This window comes from Aethalodelphis obliquidens, unplaced genomic scaffold, assembly GCF_003676395.1.
Source record: "Aethalodelphis obliquidens isolate GAN/ISIS:26980383/991018 unplaced genomic scaffold, ASM367639v1 scaffold7, whole genome shotgun sequence".
Taxonomy (NCBI): Eukaryota; Metazoa; Chordata; class Mammalia; order Artiodactyla; family Delphinidae; genus Aethalodelphis; species Aethalodelphis obliquidens.
In genome coordinates, this window is record NW_020837951.1 from 42,464,804 (window position 1) to 42,477,147 (window position 12,344).

At 37.5% G+C, this 12,344-nt stretch overlaps 1 protein-coding gene across 1 annotated transcript in view; it reads right to left on the reverse strand.

Moving 5' to 3' along the window:
- Positions 1 to 7,948: 7,948 nt before the first annotated feature.
- Positions 7,949 to 12,344, reverse strand: part of VPS13A (vacuolar protein sorting 13 homolog A) — a 237,350-nt gene continuing 232,954 nt past the window's right edge. The window contains exons 71-72 of the mRNA XM_027105654.1: positions 11,321 to 11,395; positions 7,949 to 9,424 (exon numbers count right to left, since the gene is read on the reverse strand). Coding sequence (XP_026961455.1) covers positions 9,374 to 9,424; positions 11,321 to 11,395 — 126 coding nt within the window. The 3' untranslated portion in view covers positions 7,949 to 9,373. The remainder of the gene's footprint in view (positions 9,425 to 11,320; positions 11,396 to 12,344) is intronic.

Sequence of the window (12,344 nt, forward strand, 5' to 3'; positions counted from 1 at the left end):
CATAGAGGGAACCTACCTCAACATAATAAAGACCATATATGCCAAGCCCACAGCTAACATTATTCTCAATGGTGAAAATCTGAAAGCATTTCCTCTAAGATCAGGAACTAGACAAGGATATCCACTCTTGCCACTTTTATTCAACATAGTTTTGGAAGTCCTAGGCACGGCAATCAGAGAAGAAAAGGAAATAAAAGGAATCCAAATTGGAAAAGAAGTAAATTTGTCTCTGTTTGCAGATGACATGATACTATACATAGAAAATCCTAAAGATGCTATCAGAAAACTACTAGAACTCATCAATGAATTTAGTGAAGTTGCAGGATACAAAATTAATACACAGAAATATTTTGTATTCCTATACACTAACAATGAAAGAGCAGAAAGAGAGAAATTAAAGAAACAGTCCCATTTACCATCACATCAAAAAGAATAAAATACATAGAAATAAACCTACCTAAGGAGGCAAAAGACCTGTACTCTGAAAACTATAAGACGTTGATGAAAGAAATCGAAGATGCTATAAACAGATGGAAAGATACACCATGTTCTTAGATTGGAAGAATCAATATTGTCAAAATGACTGTACCACCCAAGACAATCTACAGATTCAATGCAATCCCTATCAAATTACCAATAGCATTTTTCACAGAACTAGAACAAAAAAATTTTAATTTGCATGGAAACACAAAAGACCCCGAATAGCGAAAGTAATCCTCAGAAAGAAATATGGAGCTGGAGGATTCAGACTCCCTGACTTCAGGCTATACTGCAAAGCTACACTAATCAAAACAGTATGGTACTGGCACAAAAACAGAAGTCAGATCAATGGAACAGGATAGAAAGCCCAGAAATAAACCGATGCACCTATGGTCAATCTACGACAAAGGAGGCAAGAATATACAATGGAGAAAAGACAGTCTTTTCAATAAGTGGTGCTGGGAAAACCAGACAGCTACATGTAAAAGAATGAAATTAGAACATTCTCTAGTACCATACACAAAAATAAACTCAAAATGGATTAAAGACCTAAATGTAAGGTCAGACACTATAAAACTCTTAGAGGAAAACATAGGCACAACACTCTGACATAAATCTCAGCAAGATGTTTTTTGTTCCACCTCCCAGAGTAATGAAAATAAAAACAAAATGAAAATAAAAATAAACAAATGGGATCTAACTAAACTCAAAAGCCTTTGCACAGCAAAGGAAACCACACGCAAAATGAAAAGTCAACCTACAGAATGGGAAAAAATATTTGCAAACGAAGCAACCAACAAGGGCTTCATCTCCAAAATATACAAACAGCTCATGCAGCTCTATATCAAAAAACAAACAACCCAATCAAAAAATGGCAAAAGATCTAAACAGACATTTCTCCAAAGAAATGTCATACAGATGGCCAACCAACACATGAAAAGATGCTCAACATCACTAACTATTAGAGAAATGCAAATCAAAACTACAATGAGGTATCACCTCACACGGGTCAGAATGGCCATCATCAAAAAGTCTCCAAGGACTTCCCTGGTGGCACAGTGGTTGGGTGTCCGCCTGTCGGTGCAGGGGATACAGGTTCAGGCCCTTGTCCAGGAGAATCCCACATGCTGCAGAGTGGCTGGCCCCACGCGCCACGGCTACTGAGCCTGCACTCTGGAGCCCACGAGCCACAACTGCTGAGCCCGCGTGCCACAACTGCTGAGGCCTGCTTGCCTAGAGCCAGTGCTCTGCAGCGAGAGGGGATGCTGCGATGAGGGGGCCGCGCACCGCAGCGGGGAGTGGCCCCCGCTCGCCGCAGCTAGAGAGAGCCTGTGCACTGCGGCAAAGGACCCAATGCAGTCAAAAATAAATAAATAAAATAAATAAATTTATTAAAAAAAAAAAAAAACTCTCCGAACAACAAATGCCGAAGAGGGTGTGGAGGAAAGGGAACCTTCCTACATTGTTGGTGGGACTGTAAAACTGGTACAACCACTATGGAGAACCGTATGGAGGTTCCCTAAAAATCTAAAAGTAGAACTACCATAGGATCCAGCAATCCTACTCCTGGACATATATCCAGAGAAAACCATAATTTGAAAAGATACATGCACCCCAATGTTCATAGCAGCACTATTTACAATAGCCAAGACATGGAATCAACCTAAATTTCCACTGACAGAGGAATGGATAAAGAAGATATGGTACATATATACAATGGAATATTACTCAGCCATAAAAAAGAATGAAGCAATGCCATTTGCAGCAACATAGATGGACCTAAAGATTATCATACTAAGTGAAGTAAGTCAGACAGAGAAAGACAAATATCAGTTGATATTACTTGTATGTGGAATCTAAAAAAAAAAAATACAAATGAATTTATTTACAAAACAGAAACAGACTCAGAGTCTTCAAAAACAAACCTATGGTTAGTTACCAAAGGGTAAAGTGGGAGGGAGGGATAAATTAGGAGTTTGGTATTGACATATACACCCTACTATATATAAAATAGATAATCAATAAGGATCAACTGTATAGCACACAGAACTCTACTCAATATTCTGTAATAACCTATATGGGAAAAGGATCTGAGAAAGAATGGATATGTGTATAACTGAATCCCTTAGCTGTATACCTGAAACACAACATTGTAAATCAACTATACTTCAATATAAAATAAAAATTAAAAAAACTGAATTACTATGTTGTATACCTGAGACTCATATAATATTGTAAATCAACTATATTCTAATAAAAAAAAAGATCAATCAATAGACTGAAAAAACCAGAACAAAAAACAAACCCCAAAGAATGGAGAAGTAGCTCTCAAAGATATCTAGAAATGTAACAAACAAAAAGCAAAACGAGCCGGGGTGGGGGGTGGACACCATGCTCTAAAGGTAAGGAGCTGCTTCAGATCATCCAATTAAGTGAAAAGGGCTCAAGAGACTCAGTAACCAGAGGAATTAAACAATGAGGAATTTTGTTTTTAGGCACTTTCTAGCACTGAGTTATTATTTTTATCTTTGGCTGACAAAGCATATAAGAAAATGGCTTTGAATCACTTCTAATTGCAGAGGGCTGCTGAATAAATTAACAAAAGGTAGTAATATAATATTTTCTTAACTCATGGAAAGGCTGAACTCTCCATATTAGAAGACAGATATTACTTATCTCTGCTAATATTAATTCTGCAAGTAGAAAATTCTCTCCTAGCCCTTCTTTCAAAACATACTCATTACTTACCTTGGAAATGAGCCATTTGAAGTCTTCTGATGTTGGGAGGCACAGTCTTGGTGCTTAAGAATTTACTAGATATTACCACTCAACCTCTTAGTCAGCACTGATCATGCTACGCTGGAATGCTGTCAGCTTTGACTACAAAATTAGGACCTTGGGCCATCTGATAGTTATCTACATTTATTTAGAACCCACAGAGGGCAGAGTTTAGATAGGTAAGGGAAGGCTTATTGGTAATGTTTCTAGTTCTATCCAGTAACTAAAGACAGGCAGACTGAAGATCAGAAATCTTTATTTGACTCAATTTATTTGAAAGAGGTACACATAGTTAAACTGGGCAGTCAGTGATCAAGCAATCCAATTCTACCAATAGCAAGAAATTATTATTATTTAGAAAAAAGTCATTGGTGAACATAGCCAACCAATTTTCAGTGGAAAATAAGACTAAGTTCAATTTCAAGAGGAAGAACTTCACTGTAAACGTTTGTGTTTATAAATTAATTATTTTACCAGAACACACAAAATCAAGGCAGAGACTGTATAACAGGCAACTGGGTCAGACATAAGTACAAGGAACCCAAAAGTGAAGGAAATATTGCACTGATGCAGAAACAGACATTTAAAGAACTGTCATCATCAACAACCATATTTTTGCTAAAGAATAAGCATTCCAAAGGAGCAGACTATTTGGTCAATACAAAAATTAGTAAGGAAATATTTTTAAAGTGCACATTCCCTGAAGAGTTCAATTTTATATGTAATACACATATTCACATACGGAGATGATCATTTTAAAAGGTCTACAACAACCTGACCTTGCAACAAGTCCCACATACAATTTCTAATAGTCTGTGAGTGTCGGTATAAAATTACTGACATTGAGAACATTTCAATGTAGTCTACATTGTTACTTGAACATTTTTCAGCTCCCAAAGTGGAAACTTTTGGGTAGCCAATAGAATGCTGGAGGTATGATGGCATTAGAAGAAATGTTGGGGGTTTCCAACACGATCTACTTTAAGTACACTTCTGATTATTAGACTTTTTATTATATTACTCTTACAGGGTTTCTTATTACAAGGACTTCATTAGAAAGAACCCATTATTAAAGGTATCAGAGCAATACTAAATGAATGTGAATGGTATTCAGTGACAGACAGGGATTTTCAGGCTGACAGATATCACAGCAGGTGTTAAACTATAATACAAATAACTTTGGATTTGTATAAAGTAATAAAAACTTTAAAAATATACTCATATCAACCTATAAAATTTGAAGTTTCATCTCTTACATGGCTCATTGGGTAACCAGAAGTATCAGTTTTTTTGGAAATGCCATAATGCTTTTAGAAAATAACTAATCTGTAATTGTAAAGCAAAACTTTAAAAAAAATGACATTGAACAATTTACCTTACAAAAGAGGAAATAAAGTAAAAAAAGGTTTCAATTAAAGAAACATGAAGAAGGTTTGTAAAAGAGTAGGACCCAGCATATTCTCAGTCCTTGTGCTAGCCTTTTAGCATAGCCCTGAAACAAGTACTGCTTTACACCAACTGTGGTAGAAAGGAAAGAAGCAGGAGAAAAGGTCTGCACTGATAGCTGTTTTGGGCAATGATCAAAAATATAGATGATAAGAATCCTAAAAATTTTAACTGATCAGTGCTAGCTTGATTAGGTATAGCATTAGCAGTAAGGTATAATTTCAAAAGTATATTTCAAAGGATTGGGCAGAAGGGTGGATGGTCCTCGTTTAGAGTATGCAAAGGAGCTATCAGTGATACTGGGTAGCACCAAAGAAAACCAGAGTGAATAAATTTTGTATTGAATCTCGCAAAAAGAATCAGGTTATGCGTGTTTTCTACTTGAATCCTACAGAAATTAGGAAATCCAATTATTTTCAGCTAAACAGCACTGGCATTTATTTAGCACCCTCCAGAGAATAAGTATTTTGGCCCTAAAAAATTGTGACCCGTGAATAAGCTCCCCATTTGCCTGGGCCACCTGCATGGTGAATCAGAAGGCAGATGGAGCACACTCAATGTACTTAAAAGGAGAACTTCTGTGCCCATCTCAGTAGAATGCTTAGTGCGCAAGAGATTGAAATACATGTAGTTAAAGGATATCCTATGACCTTTTTTGGGTGCTTGCTGTTTGTGTCAATGCTTTTTCTAGACCACTGATATCTAGTGGAACATATTACACAGGTATCTAAGGGTATCTGATACACACCAGGAAAGGGAAACATTTCTGAAACAAGAGCTATCCTGTCTTCTCACTCAAAAGAAAAAGGCAGTGCTCACGACTTGGCACAGCCCAGATTGTTTCAACAGTTACTGGATGGTGAACGCCTCCTACAGCACTGGCTTCCAAGGGTTTTCTCCCCGCCCCCCCAAATTGCAATTCCCAATAAGAGAGTACGTTTTATATTGTGACCCGGTACACACAGTATAGATTATTTAACTGAAACGATATTTCAGGAAACAATATTTAACCTTGTTACACGCAGAACTCTCTTCTTTGCTATTCTATTTTTAAAATATGCTCATCTTGAACTGATTTTACGGCTCACTAATGGGTTAAGAACTACAGTTTGAAAAACACCGTCCTTGAGGATTTTAGCTGATCTTGAGAAAAGGTAAAAGCAATGGCCCTGGAACCCCAACAGATTTCTCTGACTTGTGTTGGCTGGGGCATGAAAACACCCATTTCCAAACAGCTACTTCTCCCTTCAGTGTATGCGGTGCACACTTTCAGTTCCTACAGGCAAACTAATCCAGTACCTTGTCCCAACCTTTTTAATACTGGGGCTTTGGCTTGGCCTGAAGTACCAACTAAAACTGGTAACTAATGACTGAATAAGGTTCATAAAATTCGGCACTGAGTAGTGTCTTTATTTTTTACCAGACAGGAATAGGATACTACTTTGTAGGCTATTTCTAAGAGATGAGCTAGGTGCGTATATATTCACTGGGATAGTATATTACTGCTACTACCATTGGAAAAAATGAGAGAGATCATTTTATGGAAATGATAAATAAGTTTAAGAAGATTTTCGTATTTGGAGGCCACAGGATAATTTGGGGATGGATTAGGATTCTGGAGGAGAGAGGGACAGGGAAGGACTGCCTACAGCTAGTCATGATTATTTAGGAACCAGAAAATAACTCAGCTGTACTAAACTGAGCCTGGGAAAAATTCCAAGGTCTTGCTAACACCAGGGAAGAAGCAGCCAACATACATACTTTAATAGGGAAGCCACTGCAGAAGTGCACATGCTCTTTGGTTCAGAGAGTATTTTGTAAATGTGAAGAAATCACAAGCTTCTTATTGTATCAGAAATCAAAGTTGCCATGTCTAGGGACTTCCCTGGTGGAGCAGTGGTTAAGAATCCGCCTGCCAATGCAGGGGACATGGGTTCGATCCCTGGTCTGGGAAGATCCCACATGCCGCGGAGCAACTAAGCCCATGCACCACAACTACTGAGCCTGCGCTCCAGAGCCCGTGAGCCACAACTACTGAACCTGTGTGCCACAACTACTGAAGCCCATGCGCCTAGAGCCCGTGCTCCGCAACAAGAGAAGCCACCACAATTAGAAGCCTGCACACTGCAACCAAGAGTAGCCCCCACTCGCTGCAACTAGAAAAAGCCCACACACAGCAATGAAGACCCAACACAGCCAAAAATAAATAAATAAATAAAATTGATTCTTAAAAAAAAAAGTTGCCATGTCTAGGGATCATAGTTTTCTGGAGGAGAGTTGGCAGGGAATAGACACTCTGCCTTCAGCTTCATACAATAAACACATATCAGGATACATGAAGGGTACAGGGCTATAGCTAACACATAATATCAATACAAAGAGATAAAGATAAAGGACAGGATACTCAGGACATCTTCCATCGCGATTACCAAAAAACGAAGACAAGTTTGCAATTCTCAGGCAGACAGCCACTAAACACAGTTAAATATAATTCAGGGTAGATTATTTTTAAATACCATAAGATTATGGACTCTGTAATATTCAAGAAAAAGACTACAGAATCAAACACATAATTGTAAAATGTTATGCTAAAAAGACTGACATCTAGTGATCTACTTATGTTCTTTGTTTAGATGAAGAAAATCTTCTAAGACAATTGATAAACTACTGCTCTTGAAATCGTGGGTCTTTCCATTCTAGAAACAGGAATTGATAGGAGGTGTTAGTGGGTAGATGACTGATGGGTAGAGAAAGAATAAGGAAAGATGTTTCTAGGTTCTCATTGGTAAGGGAACAGGAAGGATAGGCACACTGGCTTTGCATGTATAGTAGTTACAAGACCCACTTTGCCTGGCCTCCAGAGGATACCAGAAGAATTTCTATCCTTACTCTTTTAGACTTTTCCCTTTTACTATGGGATACCCAAAAAGTTATGGGTCTGTATTTTTCTGAGTATAAAGTCATGAAACTGGAGTAGGTAATGAGGTACTTGGCTAATGGCACTGACTAGAACTCCAGTAAAACAACATTTCAGATGAGGACAATCTGATAAAAGCTTTCTGACTACCTCTACTCTTAGGTTTAATTCTAACGTATGCAAAATTGGCAGAGCTCAGCAACAGAGAAAAAGTGCATGTTACTTTGAACAAAGGTCATCATGGGAGCATGCACTATGATGAGATTTGAAATTTGTCATCTCGTGACTAAATTTATGTTCAGCAAAGAAAAAAATTCTGAAGGAAACTATTAATAAACAATGAGATTTTTAATCAGAGGAAAATCAATAATATTTAGTAGCAAGATTTCGTCAGGAAGAAATACAATTACAGTCTGGCATGCTGTTTATTTTAGCTTTTACAACAAAGCGAGGAATCTGAGGAGAATTTCACAACCATTGACTTATATAGTCTCCAATTCTAAAAACGGTTTATAGTAATTTGGCGGTATGTTCAACATGCATCAAATACTTTGTATTATTCAATAACTAAGACACTGCATCATTTTCTTCATGGTTCACAATCATATATTCATCCCCTTTCACTTGAAAAAGTCCATTAATATCAAGGTACAAGGATCTTGGACAAAAATCAAGGAAAATACCCCCCCTGACATCTTTACTAATGTGCAGCCCACGATTTTTGTTCTGACGAGTATACACTTAAGAGTAATTCTCACTTGAATAACTGTAGAGAAAGCAAACCAGAAATTCTCAATCTATTGCCAACAGGACAGGTTACTGGGTTAGACTTTAGGGTACATACACTTACCCAACATGCGTATAGAGAGGGGCTGTCTGTTCTGAAGCATAACTCGTATTAAGATGGTGGGACTTTTGTTTATTTCATACTACCAGTGAATAGGAAGTTGGTATTGTTAAGGCCTCAGGAATTTTCCTTTAAGGTCAGCAATCTATTAAACATGACCTTGGTAAACCAAGTAGATCTCAAGGCGTTGGCTTGAGGAAGTATTTCTAAGGCTTGAAAGTTCTGAGAGGGGCCTTCCCTTTTTGGGTAGCACACTCATTTCTTCAAGACTTTCTTAGGATGAGGCTTGAAGGGGTATTAGTCAATCTGTATTATATAAAATAAAAGAGATTGTTTTTCATAGTCACGCTATGTACTTCAAATAGTAATTCAAACCTACCCTCTATTTAAAAAAAATAAGGAAAATCATACCAAAATATTTATCTGTAAAAAGAACTTCATGTTTCTAAAGAAACTGCCACCGAGGTTATCCTGATACCACTCAGGCAATGTTTGATTTGATCAATTACCCATCACTCATTCAGGGACCTTGAAGCAAGCATGATAGAACTGTAAGATGTGAACTAGGAACATTACATTGAGCGCCATTAAATTTAGGCTAAATATGGGCAACTTCTCCACCATTACAGAGAATCACCTGGAGCAAATATTTAAGATTCATAAAAGAAATATTTCCTTTATAAAATAATTAGAATTGTAACCAGATGCATGATTCAAGTTAGAAAACCAAATGGATCCCCAAAGAGTTGCAATAGTTTCATCACATAACTGTTTTACTTGATTCTGATTTTTTTTTTAAAGTACTTGTAATTACTCCTATACTATACTCCCCAAACAGGTTTTAGAAGGTACAAGGTAGAAATTGTAATGATTTATTGCTGTGTATCTTCAGGCAGCAGTCTCTGTCAGAGGCTCGGGGAAGGTTCTCTTGCTTCTTCTAGCTTTCTGAGGATCCACTGTTGTGGGGAAATGAAGCAACATTTACTTAACTTCAATGAACTTGCAATGACAAAATATAATGAATGAAAATCTAGAAGTTGTCTTTCCAGTTTAGTTAGGAGTATACTGCTATAGCCAATAATTAAATTCTCTATGCAGGAGAGATCATTCACTGACTTAAATGGCCCAGATGACTCAGGGACAATGGTACTGGGTTTGATTTAACAGTAGTAATAATGTTTTTCTAAGGTCTTTGGACTTAGATGTTCATCTTCAGAATAAGCAAAGTAAAATGAAGCATCCTGACAGAGAAGGGTAATTTAACAGCTGGATTGAATAACTCTGGCATAGTGTGAAAATCATCTATGTAGAATTCCTTTCAACCTATGCCAATTCTGTATCACAAACCTTCACGATTCCATATATTGGATTCTACTGATTGAGTAGGAATAAGTACATATAATTCTACAGTGGGTAGCAGCATAGCAACATTCTTGAGCATATTAGGTGCTTTTATGATACATTTTTCTAATTTGAAAGGATCTGAAATCACAAAATTAAACTGCAAATGAAGTGTAAACCTTTTTGTCAATAATGTCTATTATCATTAGGCCTGCATGACAAATAAAAGCCATGGAGGTGATACTCGTGTTATCCCATTATGAAAAGCTTAAGCAAAGATATTTGTGCTTTTTTACTTAAGAAGAACCTAGTGAAAATAGCTCTAAGATAAGCAGAGAAAGAGAAATGGACTCAGTAGCCTTTTCTGGATGTTTCTGGCAGAGCAGGAGAATTAAAAAGAAACCTTCTGGGATAAAATAACACAGTGACAGAGATTAAATGGAAAACTTATTACAGAGAAACTGAAGGTAATGTCCTTCAGCAGCACAAAGAAGATGGCCTGAAAGTCGTGCTGTCATCATGCTCTACTGTCTCCCTGTTCCAGGCAACATGCATATTAAGGGTGTAGTAACTTTATCTCTCTTTCTTTGTAACTTGGCCTCCTTTCAGTTTTCTACTGTTAATATGTCAGTGTTACCTTATAACCCAATGTCTAGATAGAAAATTGCACAGCACATGCTAAATGGTCCAAGGTACATGTGTATGGGTGGGAGAGGTTTCTGGTTTGAGCTCCAGATGTGAGAAGTGAACTGGTAAATAATCATAACCAGCCAGGACCAACACAGAGAGGTCGGGAGGCCCAGGGATTCAGTAAAGAACCCATGTGTTCTTATTGTAAGTTTCACGACAGAGTGAGTATACTTCAGTATCAGGAATAGTGTCTTAGTTGTGACCAACGAGGTAGATAATCAATTCATAGTCTTCCTTTTCTTGACAGTGCACTTCCCTATAATTGCCATAATCCCTAAAGTATGTATAGTGCTTTTCAGTTCACATAGTTCACATTTTGAGGAAGCTGAGGTTAACTGACTTCCCCAAGGTCCTACAGTCAAGAAGGAACAGAACCAGTATTTAAACCCAGATTTTCTAACCACAGGCATGGCTCTTTTTCCCTTGTGCCAGGCTACAGTAATTAAAGAAAAAAAATCCCTATAGCTATACAGTAGAGAAATAAACAATGTGGGGCTATACTTTTCCTGTTGGAGCTGGTAGATTAGCATTAGAGTGCATTAATTTCTTTCATTTGTTGGCTTTTTTTGGCAAAGTATTACAGTTAGGATTTAAAATAAGAGAACAATTTGATTTCAAAGACAAGTAGGTGTGCTGAATTCAATCTAATGAAAAAATAATTTGTGGAAAATATTATCTAGTTACATATATTAAAACTGTCAAAATGCAAACATAAAATTAAAAAACAAACACAACTTATCTGTCTTAAAGAATAATGCAACTTACATGGCTTTGAAATGAGAAGCTGCTATCTGTTTAACCAAAAGATTGACTATATTTACCCTTGCATCCTCTGGAGTCTTGAAGTTAATTATTTTTCCAAACTCTTTGGCATGGAATACAGACTTCACCCGCTCCTATAAATAGAATAAGTAGCTTCATTAACATGGGAATCTAGTTGTAGAAATACCATAAAGAAATGCCACCAAAAAAAAGCCAAGAATGAGAAATCAAGAAGAATCAAACACAAATGGAAAAAAAAGACTAAATTCGAAGCCATCCGTTATCACTAAACCTAAGATAAAAAGCTTTAGGTGACATTTCAGTTGCTAAAGCCGTCAAGGGTTGATGCAGAGGATGGGAAGGAGATCAATCTAGAAGCAGTACCACTGTTTTCCCTCTCCAAATAATGTCTCAGATAGTTCCTGATATCTGGCTATGGCCTCATGATAAATTCAGCTCAAAAATAATGTACACATGTATGTCTGCATACATATACACGTGTTGTATGTGTGTGTATGTATGTGTTTATATATGTAACTTCTGACATTTTAAACCAATAAGAATGCAATAAGAATGTAGCTTCAGAATCAAAGAAATCAGGGTGGGTCTTAGATTCTGTACGATTGTCCTCCACTTTTTGGTTTTTTTTTTTGGCGGTATGCGGGCCTCTCACTGTTGTGGCCCCTCCTGTTGCAGAGCAAAGGCTCCGGACGCGCAGGCTCAGCAGCCATGGCTCACGGGCCCAGCCGCTCCGCGGCATGTGGGATCTTCCTGGAGCAGGGCACGAACCCGTGTCCCCTGCATCAGCAGGCGGACTCTCAACCACTGCGCCACCAGGGAAGCCCTGTCCTCCATTTTTTAAACTCCTTTGATATTCTGTTGTGTTTGTGGGAGGAGAACTACCTAATGGTGGATATTAAGCATTAGAGGGGCAAATAGAATAGGATTATCGAGGAGGAGTGTGGTGATTACTTCTATTAACCATGAGTAATAAGGACACAGAGGAAGCAATATTTTACTAGTCTAACAATCTCTATAAGTAATTCAACTAACCATGCATATACAGACTCCAGAAGAAATCAG